Here is a 24,202-nt window from a genome sequence, read left to right on the forward strand (position 1 = left end):
CTATCCATGCTGTCACAAATGACAGGATTACCTTTACTCATGGCTGAGTAATATTGTATCAATTTTATCCGTTTATCCATTGACAGACTTTGATTTTTTCCATATTTTGGATATTGTAAATAATGTGGCCATTAACATGGGAGTGCAGATATCTCTTTGAGATAGTAATTTTATTTTCTTTGTATATTACCTAGAGGTGGGATTACTGGGTCATATGGTAGTTCTACAACTTTTTGAGGAATGAGAAAGTGCCACTTAAACTTAGCTATCTTAAGTTAAAGTTAGTCTAAATTCTGCTAGAGAGAGACAGGCTCTCTCAAGCCTTTATCAATGCTGTCCTCTCTATCTATAATGAATTTGGTCCCTCAAGTATTGTTTTTTTCATGGCCAACTCTTCCTTGTGCTTCAAGGTGTATTTAGATTCAGCATCACCTCCTTTTGAACACATCCCCTTGTCACTTCAGAGTGAATTAGGCATTTTTCCTTATGTTATCCTGGATTCCAGTATTTACCTTAATTAAAGCACTATACATACTGTATTGTAGTCATTGATTTTCCTGTCTTGGTTATGAGCTGTTTAAGGGCAAAGGCAGTATCATTTATTTCTTTAAAGCCAGCACTAATACAGTGCCTGGCACATGATAACTACTTAACAGATTTTTTTGTTGAATAACAAAATTGGGAATGAGCATGAAATGTCCATGGAAAAAACATGGCTTTGGTCACTTAGGTAACCATTAGGAATTCGTATTAGATGACTTGGACCAGACTCTGAAGTGTTTTAAAGTTAAATTAAGGAACTTCAGATTTTATGCTTAACTAATATAATACTTTTGTAAGGTAGGATATTGGTTGAGAGTATTGACCTGCCTTCAAACTCAGTCTCTTCCTCTTAGTAGCTGAGGGTTCCTGCAAAGTCTCTTGGCCTCTTTAAGTTTCAGAATACTCATTTGTTTTGAAGATTTTTAAGAAGTGATTGTGTATAAATTTCTAGCACTGTGCCTGGCACATTGTATAGCTTACAATGAAAGTTATTATTGCTGTAATTATATGCAATATTGAGGAAAATCAGGCAGCTAAGGGATTAACAGTTTCAGAATGTAGAGTTGGAATTATTCAATGATTGACCATTCAGGTGGCAATCAGAAAACCAAAATTTTACTTCTAGTTCTAGCTCTGCCATTGGCCCACTATAAATTTTGAATGCATCTTCATTTCCTCATATAAAAAAAATTACAGTAAAAGCAGAAATATTAATGCTTTCCTCACCAGAATGTTGTAATATTTTGAGATGTGTTAAAAAATAAAACCCCAAAACCTGTCAAGTTAAAAAGAGTGGAGATTTATATCCTTTGAAGTCATTGATACCATCATGCTTTTGTGCCAATTGCCTGGGATGCTCTTCTTCTTATTCACTTTGATAATCCTATTTGTGCTGTAAGATTCCATTTAAGCATCAGTTAGTAGGATTAGGTAGTCATTTATATATCCCTTAGAATCCTAAGCCTACTTATGGTATAACAGTTGAAAAAATACGTGCTTGTATATCATTTCCCCTTAAAATATGAAATCCTAGAAGACAGTGTATATTTTAATTCCGTATCCCCATGACCTCGTACCGATTCTGGCACATATTAAATGATTAGACAATATTGATTCAATAAATAGATTTTGTTATATAAATGTAAGAATACTGAAGTGTGCTTTAGGTCAGCAAAAAAAAGTTTCTGAAGCTCATTCAGAGATTGGACAGGAGATTAAAAACATGTGTTAACAATTTTAGTAACCTATAATAGTAGCAGACTGAATATTAGTAGTAGAATAATAGTAATAAGAATATATTACCCTGATTGATATGTTCTGAAAATGCAGAATAGTTAAAAATGAAGTAAAATAAGGAGACTTGAGGTAAAACTATAAGATAGAATAAACACAGCTACTTTTCCTTTCTCCCCAAATCTTATTAAAAGGACGAAGGGTATTTTTAACCATTTCTCTGTACCAAAACTAAGTGAAAGTGGGAAGAATGGGAGAGGAAAAAAAGTGACAAAATTTTGTGAGCAAAAAATGCAGAAGGAAAATATCAAGTGACTTGGCTAACTGAGAAAACAGAATTATAAACTGGCAGTGACAAAAGCTGAGAATCAACCCAATTAATACTGAAACATCTTGAAAGACACCAGGTATCTCTGAAAGGGAATCAAGCTGCTAAAGTAAATAGGATTGCATTAAAATTCAATCACGTTTCCAGATCCTCTTCCTCCTTCACTTCAGCCAACCAGGCAAATACCCCACCTCTACTCTAGCAGTAGACTGGAGTTTTATTCAATGGAGAGGTTTGAAGAGAATCTTTATGGACTGGGTAACTCAGGTATAGCTAAGGTCAGAAAGCACTATATTAAAAGCAGCTGCATTCAGTAACAATGCTGTGATCTCAACTCTTTTCCTCCATTTTGCTCCTAGAAAGCTGGTAGCCAGGCCTTCATCTCCCAGACACAATGTTGGAGGACCCACCTGGACACTAACAAGCTCAAGAGGAACGTCCCAGATATATTGACATTAGGGTTCCTCAAAGAAAGAGCTAAACCAAATAATTTTACAGTATCCTCAAAGTTGACAAGCCATATTCAGCATTTTCAATTAGTATTTTAGTTTCATATTTTAAAAACGAGAACAGAACCAAAGATCGAGACCTCTAAGGAAAATTCTAACATAAAAGAAGGAGGTCAATGATTTTTTTTTGGATTTGACACCAAAAGCAAAGGTAACAAAAGCCAAAAGAAATAAGTGGGACTAACTCAAACTAAAAATCTTCTGCACAGCAAACGAAACCATTAACAAAATGAAAATGCAACCTACTGAATAGAAGAAAATATTTGCAAATCATATGTCTGATAAGGAGCTAATATGCAAAATGTTTTAAAGAACTTATACAACCCTATAGAGAAAAAACAAACAATCCTTTTAAAAAATGGGCAGAGGATCTGAATAGATGTTTTTCCAAAGAAGATATGCAGATGGCAACAGGTACATGAAAAGATGCTCAACATCACTGATTATCCAAGAAATGCAAATTAAAACTAGCAGTTGGGATCAGATTTAGAAAATGTAAACACTAACCCAAACTTCCTTTCCTTTAGCAGCAAAAAATTTTTTTTGTTTCAAAAGTTGATCAAGAAAAAGCTAATTTTTCAAAAAAGTGAATATATCTTATGTATGACAAGTTCATTCCTCTATCTAGATTAATACATTCAATGCAATTTATTGACAAAAAGACTGTGACATGGGCAAGTGAGGAGTAAATCCACATATGTATGAATAAACAGGTATGCATTTAATGTAATAGACCTTCATATTCTTAAAAACCTCTTATTTGGATTATCTGTTCTTATATATGATCTATGATACTTGATTCTTCTTAATGGAAGCAATGAGAGGACATTATATAACTTAATGACATTTTTTTCTGGGGAATCAGAAGAGAAGATTGGACTAGAGAAAGGCACTTGCAATAAAATAAAAGTAATGCTCTTTATCTTCACCAGAGTTGTTGATGGCTCGATCAAACATGTAAACTAACGAAAACACAATTTCAATTCCTAATAGTATGTATTAGATGACTAGAAATGTATATCTTCATGATTTATCAACTGTTATCAGATTTAGGACCCCATAATTGTTACCCAATCATAAGTACTATATATCACTATGCAGAGAGAAATAAAAATATTATCAGCTCTTTCCCATGTGACAACCTTCACCATTCTTTGCCACTTTTTATGAATGTGGTTTAAAATCAGGTTCAGTAGTATGATAGATTATCTGTGAAAACCAAAATTGTGCCTTGAGATGTGGTTCTGATTCTATTTTGCTGGCATTAGCTCTTTCCATCTCTTCCAATGAGAAGTTCCAGTTTTATGCTTCCTAGGTGTACAACATAACATTTACCATCTTGATCATTTTTAAATGTACAGTACAATAATGATAACTATATGTACTTTGCTGTGTCACAGATCTTTTAAACTTTTTCATCTTGCAAAACTGAAAGCCTACACCCATTGAACTGCAGCTCCCTCTTCCCTGTCTAGCTCCTGACAACCATCATTCTACCTTCTGTCTCTATAAATTTGACTCCTCTAGATAACTCATATAAATGAAATCATACAGTAATTGTATTTTTGTGACTGGCTTATTTCACTTGTCAAGTGTCCTCAAATGTCATCCATTTTGTAGAATATGGCAGGATTTTCTTCTTGTTTAAGGCAGCATAATAGTCCATTGTATATCTATACCACATTTTGTCCATTCATCTGCCAGTGGACATTTAAATTGCTCCCACCTCTTGGCTATTGTGCATAATGTTGCAATGAACATAGGTGTGTAAATAGCTCTTCAAGACCCCGTTTTCAATTATTGTGGATGTATAGGATGTTACATTTTCTAAATCTGATTCTAATTGTTAGTTTATTTGAAAAGAAATATTAGTTGATTTTCAAAACAGAAGGATACAATATGTCAAGGGCCGACTGCTCACATGAATGAGTTTTATATATGCCTTCACTAATTTACTATCTGGCTTCTGTAAAGACCTTTTTTCCTTGCCTAATGCTCACTTGAAGAAGAAAGAGGTCAAAAGTAAGAGGTATTTGTGTTTTTGATGGCCCATAAGGAGCTAAAATTCAGAAAGCTTTTCTATGTTTTCCTTAAGGTCTTGCATAGTATTTGATGAAAGTCAGATGACTTCTCATCTCTGAACCATACATGTGAGACCCTGCTTAAAGTATTTCTCCTATGCAGAGAAACAATTTCTTTAAAATGTATTAAATTGTAAAATAATTCATAATCTTTGCTTATATTGTGCAAAATATGGGAGTCACACAAGAATCTTTATTATGTAGATATACACTCACTTTCTAGCTTCATTTGTTACTTTCAATGGGTACCTTGTGCCCTAATAATCATGAAACAATTGGAATTTCCTGATTAAGCCTAATTTTTTCCCTATGCCTTTGCATGTGTGCGGATCTCACTGCCTCATTTTCCATCCTCCTCACTGTTTCAAAAACTTTACCTAGTCTTCAAAACTTAGCCTGGCTCAACTTCTCTGATGATTTGCTGAGACAAATAACATGGGTTTTGAGTTAAACAGATCAAAGTTCAAATCCTGCTTCTGACACCTACTAGTTCTATAATCTTGGGTAAGTTACTTAAGTACTTTGAGTGTCAGCTTCCCATTTGTAAAGTGAGGATAATAGCCTGTAAAGTTTAGTGAGATGATGTTTGAAAAGCACCTAATATTGTCCATGACTTTTATTATTCATAATTGTCTTGGGCTGTTATAAGAAAAAAATACCATAAGCTGGGTGATTTAAACAACAGAAATTTATTTCTCACAGTTTTGGAGGCTGACAAGTCCAAGATCAAGGATCCTGCAGATTCAGTGTCTGGTGAGGGCCCACTTCCTGTTCATAGACGGCCATCTTCTGACTGTGTCCTCTGTTATTGTTATTGTGAATGTTATTTATGGAGTATGAAAAAATTTGGAGAAAAATGGCTAAAATTTTGAGAAAATGAGGTAGTAAGTGACACAGTAGAAAGAACATAAATTTTAAAGTCATATAAAATTTGATTCAAATCCTAATCCTGCCTCATATTAGTTGAACAACTCAGACTCTTGGACAAGTCATTTAACCTTCCCTAACTGAGCTTCAGATTCCTCATCTTTAAGTGATGATAAATATATACAGAGGGTGCCAAAAAATGTATACACATTTTAAGAAAGGTAAACTGTATTAAATTTGTAATACGCAATATATACCGATAACAAAAGATGAATACAAGTCATGTTTGACTTTTGCAATTACAAGAGGTGCTCAAAGTGGTTACCATCAGCGTCTAGGTACTTAAAAAAAAATTTTTTTTTCTTGGGGAATGTTGGGGAACAGTGTGTTTTTCCAGGGCCCATTAGCTCCAAGTCAAGTCATTGTCCTTCAATCTAGTTGTAGAGGGCGCAGCTCAGCTCCAAGCCTATTCACCGTTTTCAATCTTAGTTACAGGTTGAACCAGCAACCTTGTTGTTGAGAGCTTGTGCTCTAACCAACTGAGCCATTCGGCCATCCCTCCTGCAGCTCAGTGGCAGCTTGTTGTCTTCAATCTAGTTGTGAAGGGCTCAGCTCACTGGCCCATGTGGGAATCGAACTGGCAACCCTATTTTTAAGAGCTCGCGCTCTAACCAACTGAGCCATCTGGCCGCCTCGAGACACTTCTGCACTGCGAACTACTGCTTGAGCAACATTGACCAAAGTGTCTACTTGTATACATTTTTTTTGGCACCGCCGGTATACCTTCTAGAACTATTGGGAAGATTTCATAAGATAAAGTATATTTATGTATCTAATATAGAACTCTAAGGTGCTGTTCTAAGCATGTTAGCAACATGTAACTCATTTAATCTTTATAATAACTATATAAATAGCATGACACCCATTTTGCATCCGTGGGAATTAAGGCACAAAGAACTTGCTCAAAGTCACATGGCTAAGTAAGTAGTAAATGTCAGAACTGGATATGAATCCCTGTGGGCTAGTTTCAGAGATTTTTCTTAGTCACCACTCTGCTTCCTCTATGGACCTTAACTTAGTTTTAGTGCCTATTGATAGTATGAATTTAATAAATGGGAACTATTTATAAGCTATAATACTAGCTATAAATTAGGAGTGGCTGTTTCTATTACGTAAATTAATCACATATATTTCTAATAACTGGAGTTTCAATCTTCTAAGTAGTAGAAGAAATACATCTCAATTATACATACATTTAATTTAAATAGTAGATAGTTTTTGGTCTTGTGAAAGGAATAAATAATGAGAAATTAAAAAAGTTATCAACCAAGAGTGTTAATATACTTGTATGTTTTTACTCATCCTTTTCCTTTTTCCGCATTTGCCATTTCAAATATAATTCCATTTTAATTCTTTAGGGTATTTTTATTTTCTTTCTCTATATCCCTTGAAGGGTATTTTTATTTTCTTTCTCTATATCCCTTGAAGTTTGAGATAATTAGAAAATATAAAAGCACAGGTTTTTTCCTTATTTTCTTGGTTTTGTTCTTTTTTAGTTATAAAGGAGAAAATAACAAAAGTTATGCCTTTTGTTATGTCCATTCCTTCTTCCACACTTTTGGCATTTATATAATTAGGAAAACAACTATGCCTAAAGTTGCTATTAAATGTAATAGAAATCCACATTTTAGTAAATCACATGACTAAGATTTCTACTATTTTATTTATGCTATGATAAAACATATCACTAACAAGCCTCAGTGATTACTGAGGTTAAAGAATACAATTACTGAGCTGGTTAGACTTGCTTACTTTACTTTTTAAATGAATTATTTAAACACTATATTTTTCATAACTTAAGCATATATCTAAAGTATCTCTCTTCACTGCTGTTTTCTTATTATTGAAGTTCATCTTCTAATGTTTAATTTATCTTACTCCTTAGCACCATTTTAGTTTTGTAAGAATCTTGAAATTTTCCTTGTTTATTTAATCCCAAGTATTACTTCACTATTGCCATTGTGTCTTGATTTGTTGGTTTTATTATGTTGGGAAACTTCTTTCCATCTTTAGTTTGCAAATTATTGAATATTCAAGTCCAATTCACCTATAACTCATTAAAGTGCAGATACGATGGACTTTTTTCAGTTTAAATAATTTATATAATTGACGATTGTGTATGTAGTCCAACTCAGAACTGTCCTAATTTATGATGAGAAGACTAAATACTAAGGTAGTACTCCAATTTTGTAGATTCTTACAAAGTTGTAAAGAACAAGGTTTTATTCATGATGGAAAAGGTACAAATTGGTAATTTTATTTAAAAATGTACATGTATACCTTTATTTCCTTATAATTGATACCTATGTGTTTTACATGTCTAGAATATATTAGTAAAAAAATCAGGATTTAAGTAGCAGGCATGGAGAAAGATATTGTTAGATATTGTTAATCCTCCCCCTACATGGGAGGATTATAAATATTATTACCTTAGGCTAAAGTATGCATAAGTACTTGAATGAAAACAAAAAATGACCCTTACATTGAAGTAGAAAACTGCATAGTATAAAAAAGTTAAAGTATTGTCCAACTAGGAAGGATCTTAGAGATCATGGAGTTGATTTTTAAAGTCATTTTATTTTTATTTTCTTTATATTTGTTTGTTCTTTAGTTTCTTGGCTCAGGATTCCTTCTTTCATCTCAGACATCATTTATGGGGGGTCATTTTACTTCTTCCTGAAGTATATACTTAGAAATTTCTTTAGAAAGAATATGGTGGTGATAAATTCTCAGTTTCCGTTTGTCTGAAGTGTCTCTCAAGAATGTTAGCTGAACTACACATAACAACCAAGACATGGAAACAATCGAAATGCCCAGTAGACGATTGGATTAAGAAACTGTAGTACATTTATACATGGAGTATTATGCAGCCATAAAGAAGAAAGAAATCTTACCATTTGAAACAATATGGATGGACCTAGAGAACATTATGTTAAGTGAAATAAGTCAGACAGAGAAAGAAAAATACTATATGATCTCACTTATATATGGAATCTAAAGACAAGAATGAATGAATGAATGAACTAACCAGAAACAGTCTCAGAGACATAGAGGAAAAACTAAGGGTTGCTAGATGGGGGTGGGGTGGGGATAAGGGGGAAAGTGAGGGGATTAGAAAGCACAGTCAGTAACCACAAGATGGCCACGGGGATACGAAAGTCAACTTGGGGAATGTAATCAATAATGTAAAGATTCTGTAGGGTATCCGATGGGCACTTGTCTCGTTAGGGAGACCACCTCAAGGATAATGTAGATGCCTGATCACTGTACTGTTCACCTGAAACTGAAGCTGAACAATAATGAATGTCAACTACAATTTTATATATATATATATATATATATATATATATATATATATATATATATATATATGTACAGGAAGCAGAGAACAGCATTAGGAATAGAGACAGTGCAAATGTAATGGCTGTGTGTGATGTTAGAGGGATAGTGGATGGGGGGGAGGGGGGTTGACACTGTGAGTGATATAAATGATAAATATCTAACTATTACATTGTTTTGTGCACCTGAAATTAATAAAAGAAAGAAAAAAAAAACCCAGAAAAAAAAAAAAAAAGGAATGTTAGCTGACACTATAGAAAACAGTATGGAGGTTCACAAAAAAGTTAAGAATAGAATTACTATATGACCCAGGAATCTCTCTTCTGTGTATCTACCCAAAAAGTCTGAAAACATTTATCCATAAAGATATATGTACCCCTATGTTCATTGCAGCATTATTCATGGTGGCCAAGATATGGAAATAATAAAAGTGTCCTTTAATAGATAATTGGATAAAGAAGGTGTGGTATATCTATACAATGGAATATTACTTGGCCATAAGAAAAGATGAAATACTGCCATTTGTGACAACATGGATGGATGTTGAGATTATCATGCTAAGCAAAATAAGCCAGATAGAAAAAGTCGAGAACCATATGGTTTCAGTCATATGTGGGATATAAAACTGAAAGCAGCAAACGAACAAGACAAACAATCAAACAAACAAAAGCTCATAGACACAGACAATAGTTTAGTGGTTACCAGATGGTAAGTGGGGAGAGGGAATGGTTGACGAGGATAAAGGGGGTTAAATATATGGTGATGGAATGAGAACTGATTCTGGGTGGTGAACACACAATGCAGTAGATAGATGATGTATTATAGAATTATACACTTGAAATCTATATAGTTTTACTAACTAATGTCACCCCAATAAATTTAATTTAAAAAATGTTGACTGAGTTGAGTATTTAGTTCTAGATTAACAATTATTTTTCCTTGGTATCCTGAAGATATAATTTTATTGTTCTCTGGCTTCTATTTTGATTAGTTTGTCACTCTTGTAGGAGATTTTTTTTTTCCCTTGCTGCTTTAAAATTGTGTAATTCTGCAATTTCACATGATATGTGTAGGTATGAATTGTCTTTTAATTATCCTGTTTGCAATTCATTGTGATTTCTGAATCCAAGGATTCATGTCGTCTATCATTTTCATCAATTAGTTTCAATCAATGCTCTCCTTCATTTTCTTTATTCTTATCATTTAGAACTCCAGTTAGGTGTATGTTGGACTTTATCATATTATCCTCCATTTAAAAACTATTGCATATCTTTCACGTTCTTGTTATTTTGTTCTATATTCTATGTAATTTTTTTCAGATCTTAGTCCCAGTTTTCTAGTTCTTATAACATCTGTTTAGTCTACTCTTTTACCCATGAAGCTTTTAATTTTAAGAATTATATATATCTATATATTATTACTATTTTTCTAATTTATAGAAGTTCTACTTTCACATTAGTTTTTTTCAGTCCTTCTTCTTTTAGAAGAAGTTTTCTTTCCAGGCATTTGGATTGTAGGAACCAAATCAGTAGCCTGGTGGTTTAGTTTCAAGTCAGTCCTGCTTTAAGTCTCACTAATGTCTTTCAACTGATTCAAATAACTAGGCTCTTGTCTTGATACTTAAGACAAACGACCTCTTTGCTCTCTTATCTTCCTGGCAGAGATATATTGATCTTTAAAAAATCAGCTCAAGTGTCTCTTTTAATGGAGTCTTGACTGACTTTCTTGGACAAAAATAATGACCTTTATGGTTGAGTGTCACCGGTATGAATTTCTTTCGAGTACCATTGTGTGTTATACTTAACATGAAGTCTATCAGCTCTTTGAGGGTAGGAAACATACTTATTTTTGTGGCCCAAATAGTACAAATGATAATACAAATAACATTTATTGAGGACTTAATACATGCTTGGACATTCAAGAACTTTACATGTATTAATAAGCCATTTGATTCAGAGAAATTATGTAAGATTCCTGAAATCATGCAGCTATGAATTAACCGAAAGAAAATTTGAATCCAGGTGGTATGTGCCCCACATTACCCTCTCAGCATTTATCCACTGCTGCCTTTTGTTGCTCTCCTAAATGGGAGCATCAGCAGCAGAGGGATAGGTCAGAGCAATAAGAACTTGAACTTGAACACGAAATGAGCTCAAGGGGATGTGGCATATACTTAAGGAAGAACACAGCGGGAAAAATGAAGAAAGACTTAAGACAGATGGAGTCTCATAGAGTATTTATGAGCCGGCAACATGAAGAAACTAAAGTCAGTGTGAGGCAGCAGTAAGGAAATGTAGCAACAGTTAACATCTTTTTCTGAGTACAAAATTTGGTCATAGGCATAACTGAGACTCTAGAAGGATTCTTAAGAACAAGACAAGAATCAAGTCCAGAATTGAAAACAAACAAATCTGGAGGATTGAGTGGGTAAACAAGGCAGGAACTCAATTATGCAAGTATCGCTACCTTTAAAATACTTTTGGCTAATTAAAACTGTTCTTAACTTCTCAAACGCTTGTTATCCTTAACCATCAGATGTTGGACTCACTAGAAGACATCATATTCTTTAGGTCACAGTGACAGTAATAAATACTGTCACTGTGTATGTTGTGATGAATTTAATCCTGAGGCATAATTAGCTTAGCATTGAAAGACTTTCACCCCTGAACCTTTCAAACCTGAACTTGACTCGAGTATTTCATGTGAACCAGTGGACTTCCTTGACCTAATTGTGTAGTCCTCTAACTGGTCTCTAAAGTTGGCATGGGTAGAGTTTTACAAGTAAATGAGGTAAGTCTTGAAGTTTTTACGTGATGGTTTAGTTTATGCCTTCTTAGAACTGTTCCTATGATACAGGGTTTTACTCTCCAATTCTTATTCTTAGTTCTATTTTTTTAAATATGTGTAAAGATGAAATAACACATTTACTTTGCATAAGTAAATGAAACCCAATTCCTACCTCCCCCATTAGATAACTATAGAAAGGAATTCACTTGCTTTTATTAAAAATATATAGGGAAGAGGAAGAGTGGTTTATTGGGCTACTTTATAATTTGTTTCATATGATTTAATTAATATAGTATATAAGATAGATAGATTTAACTTGTATTACCATGAGAGGGTATAATCCGTATTTTAGAGTTGACACCAGATTTTAAATACCTAATTTTAAAGTAATATGCTAGTAAAAATAGAAGGGCTCATTTATTTTATGAAAATACAGCATACAGGTGAAGTTCAAAGTTATGCTTGACTTATGCTTAGATTCCAGTTCAGCTAGTGTTTATTGAACTCTTATGATACGGTAGTCTCTGAGCTGAGGCTTTCACATCTATTGTCTTACTTGATACAGCGTAATACAATTAAAGGTCAAAGAATTGATCTTTTACATTGTTATCATACTTTAGCTTACATGGTAATGAAAAAAAATGGAATCCTTCCAGAATAAATATGGATACATATGTTGAATATTAACATTGAATCTAAATGTTAATGTTCAGTTTTCTTTATTTCATAGTTTAAAATGCAAGACAGAGAGGATATGAGTAAGGAAACAAGAAGTTAAAATCCTGCATCTATTTAGAAATGAAAAAAGGTAACTCCTATAGACTAAATAATGGATGCATATGTTGAATATGAACATTGAAGCCATTGTGTTAATGTTCAATTTCTTAATTTCATAATTTAAAATAAAAGATAATAAGATGAATAAGAAAACCAATAAGTTAAAACTCTGTATGTGTTGTTTATTGAAACAGTAGCAACACACTATTAAAGCAGAGTATGTATATAATGTGGTGAGATATTACAAGTTTGGAAAATACTTGGTTTAACATTAGTGAAGTGAATAAAATCAACCTTAGCTTTCTGTGAAATATTTTAACATTAATGAGAATTGACAAGTTTGGAACCTTTGTAAATAATAAACACTGAAAACTACTCTCGGTTCATGTTTATAAAATACATATGTCTATATGTTACTACTATTCTTTAAATCAGTACTGGAAACTATTTCATATTAATGAAGATATTAGTTCTATAGGCTGAGAGTCCCTGTAAACTGAATTAAAAGGTAATTTCTGTATGGAGCCTCAGGGGTAGAAAAATGTAGAGATATTCCTTGAGTTTATTAGAAACATTCTTTGCAACTGTTAAATACTTATATTTTATTAGTTACTCTTTTACATTTCCCTTTCATACATCTAAAAGTTTATACCCTCTTTTTCATTTCTTTCAGAAACTAAGCATTCTTGATTTAATCATGTTATTGTGAGTTCTTTGACCCAGTCTCTTTCCCACATTTTTTTTTCCCTCTACCTTTCATTAATAGTATTTTTTGATAGATATTTCTTAGTCAAAGTCATGTAAGTAGAATGCCATTGTGCTGTATTTACAAAATTTGATGTCATGGATTTATAGCCATTAAAATGTGACATATATATATATATATATATATATATATATATATATGTAGGTCATGGTCACAGAAGGAAACACATGGTCACTCAAAGGGTGATAAAAAGAGTTTAGTGATGGGACTATTTTTAAAGATGTGGGCAGGATAAAGGGAAGTCATCTAAAGTTAGTGAAATCCCATGAACTTGCAACAGCTAGAAACTGTCACTACTTGGCTTAAAGATGCAAGGTGTGGGAGCAGTTAATGCCAACTGGGAAGATCTGTAGCTGAAGTAGAGTCACATGATAAGAGCTTTGGCCTTTGATAGAGAAACACACCATTGTCAACCTATGGCCTAAGGGGGCCCATGTCTATCTTCTCTTTCTCTCCAATCCTCTGTCATTATCGCTTATCAATCGAACTCTGTTGGAAGCGAGAAGGGAAATACCCTGGTGACGCAGTCCATAAAGACATAGAGCACGGAGAAGAGATGAAAGTGGATCTGTTATAACTAGTGGAGACTATACAGTACAGCATATAATCCTAATACCTAATAAAAAGGCAGAAAAAGTGGTTGCTTTCTACAAAAATTGATATGACAAAATTCTGGGGAAGAATATTCTGAATTGAAAATGAACTGCTTTCTGCCCTATTAATCCATTCTCAAATGAGATAAGAATTATCAAAAGGAAATGGAAAAGTGAATTTTCCTGCTCGTAGAATTACTGTTAGATTTTGGCTTGTAAAACAAGAAAAGTTTTATGCTCGATAGTATGGTAAATCAGAAGAATGCATTTTTACATATTCAGAGTGCTTAGTGATATTTACAAACAACTCTAGAAGAAATTGTGTTTATCTGAATAGTTTAACACTTAATTGTACTGGCCCATGTCAGTTTCTCTTTCATGAGAGTGTACTGGTTTAAGGTCAGTTCAAATGTGAGAGCTGAGCTAGAAAGTTCTTTTTTCTTCTATTTCTAATAATTGTTCCATTAAAATAATAATAACAACAAAATTCTTCCCTTTACTTACATTTTTTGGAAGTGGATATATTCCCAATTTACATTTCTATACAATACAAGATGTCTTAATGTTTAGAAGTAATCAAATTTTAGAAAATTATGGAATGCATTTGAGTTATGCCAGTCACATGGAGTTTGCCTTTTAAATAGCTGAATACAATTCAATTTAGTCATAACCAGGGTTTAAGTAGAGAGGATCATAGATAATACTATTTTGCCTTTCTTTCTTGGGAAGGCATGGGAGATACGTACTTCAGTGGAACTAGGAAGAGCAAGCCATCACTCTCCTGATATAAGGAAAAACAAAGTCAAAATAGTTCAGCAAAAGATTATGTGATTTATGCAATTACAGTAATATAGCCCTAAACTTAACATGACAGAAACTTCACAAGTTGAAAAATATCAATTTGAAAAGTAAAATATTATTATTTGTTCATTTGGTTAGAGGTTTACATAAATGGGTTTCTGTGTGAATTAGTTACTATTACTCTGTCCTAGAGCAATAGTCTATATTAGTGATTTTCAAATTGCAGGCCTCAACCTATTTCTTGAGTCCTAAAATAAATTAAGGGATAGTGACTAGTATTTTTAAATGAAATAGAATACCCTGGAATAGAAAATATCACAGTACATTGCTTATAATAGTGGGTAAATATTGGTTTGTGAAACTTTTGTTGTGATTACATATATATGAATATGTGATTATGTTGGGATATATATTTCTCACCATGGGTCTTGTCAAAAAAATTTAAAACATTGCCCTATTTAATTTACGGGAATCAATCGTCTTAAACTTTTCCCCAATGGTGTAGCAAAGGTAATTTGTACTTGAGAGGCAATGTAACACTTTAGTCCTAAGGAGTAAATACACATGGAAATTAAGGTATATTAATGTATTTGATGTTCAACAAATCTAAAGAGATTAACAATACAAAATGAGATGAAAGTTTATTTTACTGATATATAGGGATTACATACGGCACCCAGTGCCATATGTACCTGTGTGTTCTCTTTATCACACCCCATGTTTGCCTGCTCTTGGCGATAAGAAGGAAGGGAAATACTCTATTAAAAAGTCTTGAATAATATTGATGTGATCCTTTAAACAATAAGTAGAAGAATTTCAGTGTATCTATTAGTATTAATTGGATCTTGGGAATTTTCAACCTAGAAGATCATGCATTTGATGTTTGTATGGAACATCCAGTGAGTATTTAAAGGGGATAGTGTGTATGAAACCATAAATAAGTCACCTATGTTGAGTTAAATTCATATTCTAGTTTCTAGATTTTATCTTTCAGAGAAATATTAAAACCAGGTCACTTCTGCTTGCAATTTTTATAGTAATTCAACAATCAATTATTTCTTAGATTCTCCTTCTGCTTCTGTTGCAAAATTTCATTTTATCTCAATATCTTCACATAGGATAATCAATAGAATTATCTTTTGTCTGTGAACAGTATCCATGCTTTATATAGAGAAAAACCATTTTGTATAAGTTGAAAATTCATTCAGATCCTTGAAATCAAAATGAAATATTTTATTGTATAAGTGAAAAACATCTTCATATATTCTATATAAAGCTTTCCATTTCGCTATTGTTTTAAGCGACTGCCATTGTGAACCATAGTGGAATAATAGTCCTTCTGACCTTTGAATATGAATGCATGAGTTAGCTTTTGGCATTCTTTCTAACAACACCCCAGAGGGCAGAGATGCATTCCAATGTGACATATACCGTGTTTCCCAGAAAATAAGACCTAACCGGAAAATAAGCCCTAGCATGATTTTTCAGGATGACATCCCCAGAACATAAGCCCTAATGTGTCTTTTGGAGCAAAACTTAATATAAGACCCGGTCTTAAGTTCAGGGAAACATGATATTTGAATACATCTTGCTCAGAGGATACATTTGATTTGTAAATGTATCAAGAACAGATTATAAATAGGCTGAAACTTGCATTTGTCTGGTTCAGGAATATTATATAAATCTTATCTTTAGTTTTTCTCTATGGCTATTATTGCTCAATCCAACAAGTTTTTAAACATTGCAAATAGAAGAGCCACAAGCTCTGAATCCTATCTTCATGTTTTTTCTCATTGACAGTGTAGGTTTCTTGAACTCTGATTTCAAACACTTAGTCCTGACCTGGCTCAGCAAATGTTTACAGAAAAGACAACAGACTGTGGAGTTAAAAACATGTCCTTCTACTCTATACTTTGCTGCATGTGAAGCATTTCCGAGCTGATCTTTCTAGATTGAAATATGTTGTCTATAATCCTATAGTTGAAAGTATTGATTTGTAAAACATGGAGGCCAACTCTTTATCAAGATTATGTTGAGGAATTAAAAAACTTTTCTAATAGCTGGATGCTAGGATAGACTTAGAAATAGATCTTGAAAGATTCACCCATCTTTAGTCTGTTAGTCTGCCTTTTCATCTCTCCATTTGTGCTTAGCATTCACTTTTTAAGGCAATTTTACATAGGTATTCACAATTAGATAAAAGTAGGAAGTAATCCGCATTTCATTTCATTCAGTATTTTGTATTTGGTCAATTCCTGCATGGTCAGAATGAATTATACTCACCCCTCCATTATTTTGTTGAGTACTGAAACAGTGAACATAATGTTTTGAGCGTGTACAATATGCAGAAAACAGAGCCTCTGCCCAGCCATTATAAATAGATTAAAAAAAGAAAAAGAAAAAGAAAAACTGAATGAAGTTTTAATGTACAGGATAATAATTTACAGTTTAGTTTGAATAAAATGCTGAAGCAAAGTAATTAGAGTTGTAGTTTACTTAATAATTGCTACTAATTGCTTTCAAGGGATTAGATTCCCCCAACCCCATTTTTATGGCAGTGGAATTATTTTACCCTACCATAGCATTAGTGGTGTTAATACTAATGATTTTTATATTTTCCGTGTATAGTTCAAAATGTCATTTTGTTAACAAAAATTCTTTATCAGAAATAAAAATGCATGTTACTAAATTGGCAAGATTACTTTGTTTTCTGATTTTTATCTCACTAACAAATGATGCCAACTGGAATGTTTCACTTCTTTTGATTCATGGAAAACCAAATGATATTCCTTCTCTGAATATATGGTCAAATTAATTTTGGTTTCCTCTTTTAAACTAGCACTTGATAATGGGATAGAATAGTCATGTACAAGTAAGTTAAAATGACTGAATTAATCCCCTAAAATATTAAATCATATTAAAGTTTATTTTCTGAAATAAGAAGATTGTATGTATTACCATTTAATCTTCTTTCTTCCCATTCTACAGAGAAATGATGAAGAGGCCGTTGTGGATAGGGGTGGAACTCGTTCTATTCTCAAAACACACTTTGAGAAAGAAGATTTAGAAGGTAAGACTTTTCTCCCCTCCTTGGGATAGCTATTCTTAAAGTGTTTCAAAGAGAAATGTGAAATTTGTCACAATGTGGAGAATTGCAAAAGTTGATATCAGAGAAGATGGTGGTGGTGGGTGGTGGATATAATTGTTTTGGTGCAGTCTGGAAGGCCAATAGCCAGACCTGTGCACAATGAGAACGTTCATCCAGCAGTCATTTACTGAACCTCTCCTGTATTCCAGGCACTGTATTGTATGCCAGTCTTTCAGTAATCCTTGTTTCAATGAATTACAATCAACTGGGGAATGAAAAGAGAAAAATTATGATAGACCAGCACACTAGGTATTACGTGAGAGGGGAGAATAGGACAGGAGGGACATCTAACCCAACCTGTGTTGTCAGAATAGGCTGTCACTGGAAGAGAGTGAAAGACATGGTATTCTAGTTTTACTCAGATATACATGACAGAAAGGTAGAGGCACCATATATGTGTGTGTTCTCTTCAATGGGAAGAAGATCAGATAATTCAGCAGGGAGGTAGTATGGTCTAGTAGTAGTTAATTCTACAGGCTCTGAAACCAAACTACACTGGGTTCAAATACTAGTTCTGCCCCTTATTTGCTACGGAAACTTTAGCCAGTTAGTTAACTTCTCTGCACCTCAGTTTTCGCAATTGTTAGAAAAACGATAGCAATGGAATATATATCCAAAGGTTTTATGAGAATTAAGGGAAAAACACTTAGGATAGTATCTGGCATAAGATACTGGCATAAGAGTTACATAAGTATTGACAGTCATTATATCACAATTTAATGTACACACACCATTAGTTTATCTTTATTTTTTTTAACCAGAAAGTATTACTGGTGTATACAAGGTATACGGTATTGTTCATGTTTTGGTTGAATAATGAAACCCAGGTAATCTTAAGTAAAACTAATCAGAGATAGTTCCTAATAATCCACATAGCTGAGAAGTAAGGATTTATTCCCCTGAAGAATTGTAAGGTAACCACTTAACTTACAATTAAGTTCATTGTTCTTAGGATTTATCTTTAGACACACAATAAAGTGACAGGAGAATTAGTATAATATTTAGAGACAACTTTTGACAACTATACCTACTCTGTGCCTGACTTTTCGCTTGGTGCACAGATAATACTCAGATCTGGGAAGGTTAGATTTACTGGGTGTGCAAAGTGACTGCCTATGCTATCCATATTCATTACACAAATTGAAAGGAGAACAAACTTGGAAAAACCTGACTGATAATGGATAATAAGATAATTACTCCTTGGATTTGAAATGCCATTATATCACTTTTTTTTTTTTTCAGCAGCAAATTTACCTTCCCATCTAGGTTATGACTTAGTTATGCTTGTATTCTCTAAACGCACACAAGAAAACCTAATAAACCATCAAATTTGCTTAAAAATAAACTCAATTCTAGGGAAAAGCCATCTTGGGTTTAAAGACTATGATTGATAATCCACACAGAGATAACTGGAAGGTAACCGTTAATAATTTACAAATAATTATAGTAAAACACTGAATGGTCTCTTTGGATGGAAAAACGTAATACAAAAAGAACATTTAAGGAGGTCGTTTTAACTATCCTATAAACATGTATTATATGCATTTTCTTTTACTGGGCATGGTTAGAGAATACAGATGACAGTGTACAATGCTTATGCAAAGAATTTTCTGATTGGCAAAACACAATTGGATAAACCAGATTTTGTTTCGTTTATTGATGTCTATAGTAGGTATTTTAATCCCAGAAGTGAATAATCGTGCCTCACCAGTGGTTGAAATTAACATCATAGAATTCAAATGTAATTATACATTTTAGAATTTTGAAGGAAAACAAGAAAAATCTTATTTGTAGAATTTCTAAATATGTGCTCCCAGGCCATACTAAAGCCAGTATACATCCTTGCATTTGAGGACACCGTGAAGAATTGTGCTGTGATGCACACAAAGAATGAATCTATTAGTGGTTCCCAGATTAATTACTCTGAATCGGAAGAAAATAATGTGGGGGCAATGTGGTGGAAGGCATGGTTGGGGAAGAATCAACTGGCAGCGTAATAAAAAATGGTCAAGTGGGAGAGCGCTAGTTAGAAAGGTAGCATCACCGATGATACAAGCGGTGGTAGTTCCTTCCTTGGTGTAATTAAAGGAAAAGACCAGAGCTCCACGTTTTCAGAGCTTCTTTAGTAATGTAGATAAAACACACCAATAGCAGTTATTTATTTTAGATGAAATAGAGTTGGGAATTGCTGCTGAAAACAAATATAAAATATATGTGACATCTCAGGTGAAATATATTTAATGGAAAATGATCACCTGTCCAATATCATCAGCTTGGCTGTAGTATATTAGCTAATATGTTCACATATATTACACATTCTGATGAATGATATGTCAAATGTATAATTTCACCCCCAAACCTATTTCTTCTTTTGTTTTACATATACCTTATACCATTTCTCTCTTTCACTCTTATTACCTAAAATCAAGAGCATACAATTTAACTAGATTTTGTTCACCGCATATGTTTCTGTATCATGCAGTCAGTAAATTCTTTGAACCCACCTCAGGGCTGTCTTTTCTCATTCTTTCCTTTTCATCTCATCGTCTCTGCTCTAATTCTTTCCCTCTCTGTATACGAATACTATGTCTTTCCCTCAAACAACCTTTCTTAACGTTGCTGGAGTGTTCTTCCTAAGCATACTTATGCTTCTAATGGGAAAATGGTAGTGAGCAGCATCGAATCCCTATAATTAGACCACCTCAGGATTTTTAGAAGAGCAAAAGTTGTTGAGGTTAACTGATTTTTATTTCTGGTCTCCCATATCCTTGTGGGGTTAGTACTGTCTAAAGTATAAGATTATTAAAGGAGTAATACATTAATACTCTGGAAATGCTTTTACTTGCCCTTTACTTCATGTGCAGTAGATAGAGTAACCAGATAAAATACATGATACTCAGTTAAATTTGAATTTCAGATAAAAAATAAATAACTTTTATGTATAGGCATGCCTTGCAATCTTTTTATCTTTTTTTTTTTTTAATTTGCTAAATCTGGCAGCCTTAGTACTGGATGTTATGATGAATCACCAATATCCCCTCTTAACGACCGAGGCACGTATGTCCCCAGTTGCCATGGGTGTTGCCTGCTGTTGGTTCACACCTAAAGTCTTTCCCAGCTATTACCTTTAGCTGAAGGGAGATGCCTGTTGCCTGTGGGAGTTGCCTCCCCTGGTGCATGTTGAATGAAATTACTGATCAGCGAAGGAGAGTGAAGGTCTCGCTTCCTTGCCTCAATTTGGTACAACTCTGAAGGACTGTCTCAGCTTCAGAGACCCCTGTGGAATCAATCAACTGAGGCCTTTATTGTAACTTACCAGCATTCAACTTCTTCTTTCCCCAGAGCTGCAGCCCCTATTCCCTCACAGGTGTTACCGCTGACAGCTTTCTCCAACAAACTCCCTGAACACTCCTCAGAGTCTGTTTCCTGAGGAAGCTGACCCGCTCATTGATCATTTCTCTGGTCCCTAAACAGTACTAACAGACGTACTTGGTAATTGGCAGGACATTCACATTGATTTCTTGGCCTGTGCGGTTGGCAGCTATTGTTGTGGGTGAGGAGGCTCTGAAACTACTGGCCTTGGCCATGAGAGTAAATGAAAATCAGTATTGCATCTGATGGGAAATGGCAGAGATTAGTGCCATTTTGAAAGATCTGAAGTATGGACCAGTTTGGCCACTACAGAAACTTTTCAAATCCTGAACGGTAGTGGACTACTGCCGACTCAGCCAGGGGTAGCATCAATTGCAGCTGATGTATCAGATGTGGAATTTTTGTTAGAGCAGGTTAACATCACCTCAGGTACATGGTATGGAGCTGTTGATCTGACAAATGCATTTTTTTAAATTACTATCAAGAAAGGGTACCAGAAGTAAACATGCCATTGGGAAGCACAAAAATATACATTTATGGTCTTGCTCAAGGGTTGTGCTAACTGTCCTTCCTTCTGTCTTACTAGAGCCCCAAAAGATTTGGACTTAGTGGATGTTCTGCAGAACATCATATTGGTTCACTATTGATTAAATGATCAAGAAGAGGCAAGTGTATATAGGAGACCTTGATAAGATGGGTGCATTCCAGAGTCTGTTTCCCAACAAATCTGATTAAAGGACCACATGAAAAAGTGGGTAACACTATACTGAGCCTGAAACTCCAGAGTGCATGGATGGATGGGTAGGGTCTGTTTCCTCATGGGCCCAATAAAAATAACCAAGTGCTCCTTAAGTTACCGTTATTCACCTTGAGTCTCTCTTCATTGTTCATCCTTTTCCAGCTTTTCTCAGAATGGATGTCAGCCCTTACAAAAAAAGTTAATGAGTATTTTATATCAGATACGATCATTGTATCTTCTGCAAGCATAAGAGTAAATTAATGATGTCACTAAAAATAGTATGTCCTGTTAATAATTAGATGGTAATAAAGAGAAGAAAATTTAATAGCTAAAGCTGTATGCTATTACTTTTGCCATTTTGACTGAATTAATCAATTTCCAATCCAGGGAATACTGTCAAACAACTGGATTGTATTTTTTTTCTAAAACTTTTTTAAAAAACATTTTGTATTGTGGTAAAAAATAAATAACATAAAATTAAGTAAGACGGATGATCATCTTAATCCTTTCTAAGTGTATAGTTCAATAGTGTTAAGTATATTTACATTGTTATGTAACCAATTTCCAGAACATTTTCATCTTGGAAAACTGAAAGTCTATACACATTAAACACAACTATCCATTTCCTCCTCCCGCTAGCCTCTAGCAACCACCATTCTCCTTTCTGTTTCTATGAATTTGACTACTCTACATACCTCATATAAGTGGAGTCATGCAGTATTTGTCTTTTTGTGACTGGCTCATTTCACTTAGTATAAAGTCCTCAAGCTTCATCCATGTTGTAGCATGTGTTAGAATTTCCTTCCTTTTAAAGGATGAATAATAGTCCATCGTATGTACATACTACATTCTGCTTATGTATTCAGCTGTTGATGGACATGGCTTCTTCCCTCTCTTGGCTATTGTGAATAATACTGTTATGAATATGAGTGTGCAGATATCTCTTTGAGACTCTGCTTTCAATTCTTTTGAATGTATACCCATAGGTGGGATAGCTGGATCATAGGGTAATTCTATTTCTTTGATTTTTAGAAAAACTGTCATACTGTTTTCCATAGCAGATGCACAATTTTGTATTCCCACCAACAATGCACAAGGGTTCCAGTTTCTCCACATCCTCATCAACACTTGTGATTTTCCTTTTTCTTGGTAGTAGTCATACTAATGGGTGTGAGATGATATCTCATTGTGGTTTTAATTTGCATTTTCCTGATAATTAGTGATGTTGAGCATCTTTTCATGTGCTGGTTGGCCATTTGAGTATCATCTTTGGAGAAATGTCTGTTCAAGTCCTTTGCCCATTGTTTAATTGGTTTTTGTTGTTGAGTTGTAGGAGTTCTTTATATATTCTAGATATTAATCCCTTGTCAGATATATGATTTGCAAATATTTTCTCCCATTCTTTAGGTTGCCTTTTCACTCTGTTGATTGTATCCTTTGATACACAGAAAATTTTACTTTTGATATGGTCCAATTTGTCTAGTTTTACTTTTGTTGTCTGTATATTTGGTGTCATATCTAGGAAGTCCTTGTCAAAGCCAATGTCATAAAGCTTTTCTCTATGTTTTCTTCTAATTTATAGTTTTGGGCCTTACATTCAAGTCTTTGATCCTTTTTGAGTTAATTTCTGTATATGGTGTAGAATGCCTGTACTTTTGCCCTTCATATTCCTTTTTTGCCTACCGTTACACCTGTTGGAGCTTGCATTCTTCCCCACAGGTTAAATTGTGCCCCAAATCATTGATATATAAAAAAAATATATTTAGTTAGAGACTATTTTCCATGTTTTTAGCAAGTATTTCTAATGTAATACCTGCTGTTTCTCTATAGTCTGAGAATACAGAAGAGGCAGTAAAACCTCAGGGAAGTTATTAAAGAGTTTCTGTTCAAAACCTTTTATATTGCCCCATACCATACAGTTGCCTTCTTATCTCATGTCTTTCCTCCACACAGCAATAGAGTGCCCATTTTGCCTGTACATTGGTGTTATCTGATCACTCCTGAAGAATAATTATCTCCTTCCTCCTGTCCTCTCTTTCCAAGTTTACATCTTATGTTTTATATATACATACACACATGTAATTTTTCTTATTTGATTATAAGCTTGTTGAGGGACAAATCTTCATCTTACACATATTTGCATTCTCCATGGCATCCAGCACTTTTCCTTAAACTACATACCGGTAGGTACTAAAAATGTGTTGCATTGAGTCTCATTTATATACAAGTATAATTCAATAATGTGTCACTAATCATGTA

The 24,202-nt window shown here is 33.8% G+C and overlaps 1 protein-coding gene across 16 annotated transcripts in view; it reads left to right on the forward strand.

The window, feature by feature from the left end:
- The window catches only part of SLC4A10 (solute carrier family 4 member 10), a 255,985-nt gene that overhangs the window by 74,485 nt on the left and 157,298 nt on the right, over positions 1–24,202 (forward strand). For all 16 annotated transcript variants that reach the window (XM_074337110.1, XM_074337115.1, XM_074337114.1 and 13 more), the window contains exon 2: positions 17,673–17,754. In XM_074337110.1, coding sequence (XP_074193211.1) covers positions 17,673–17,754 — 82 coding nt within the window. The remainder of the gene's footprint in view (positions 1–17,672; positions 17,755–24,202) is intronic.

Source organism: Rhinolophus sinicus, linkage group LG01 (genome assembly GCF_036562045.2).
Source record: "Rhinolophus sinicus isolate RSC01 linkage group LG01, ASM3656204v1, whole genome shotgun sequence".
In the NCBI taxonomy this organism is placed as follows: Eukaryota; Metazoa; Chordata; class Mammalia; order Chiroptera; family Rhinolophidae; genus Rhinolophus; species Rhinolophus sinicus.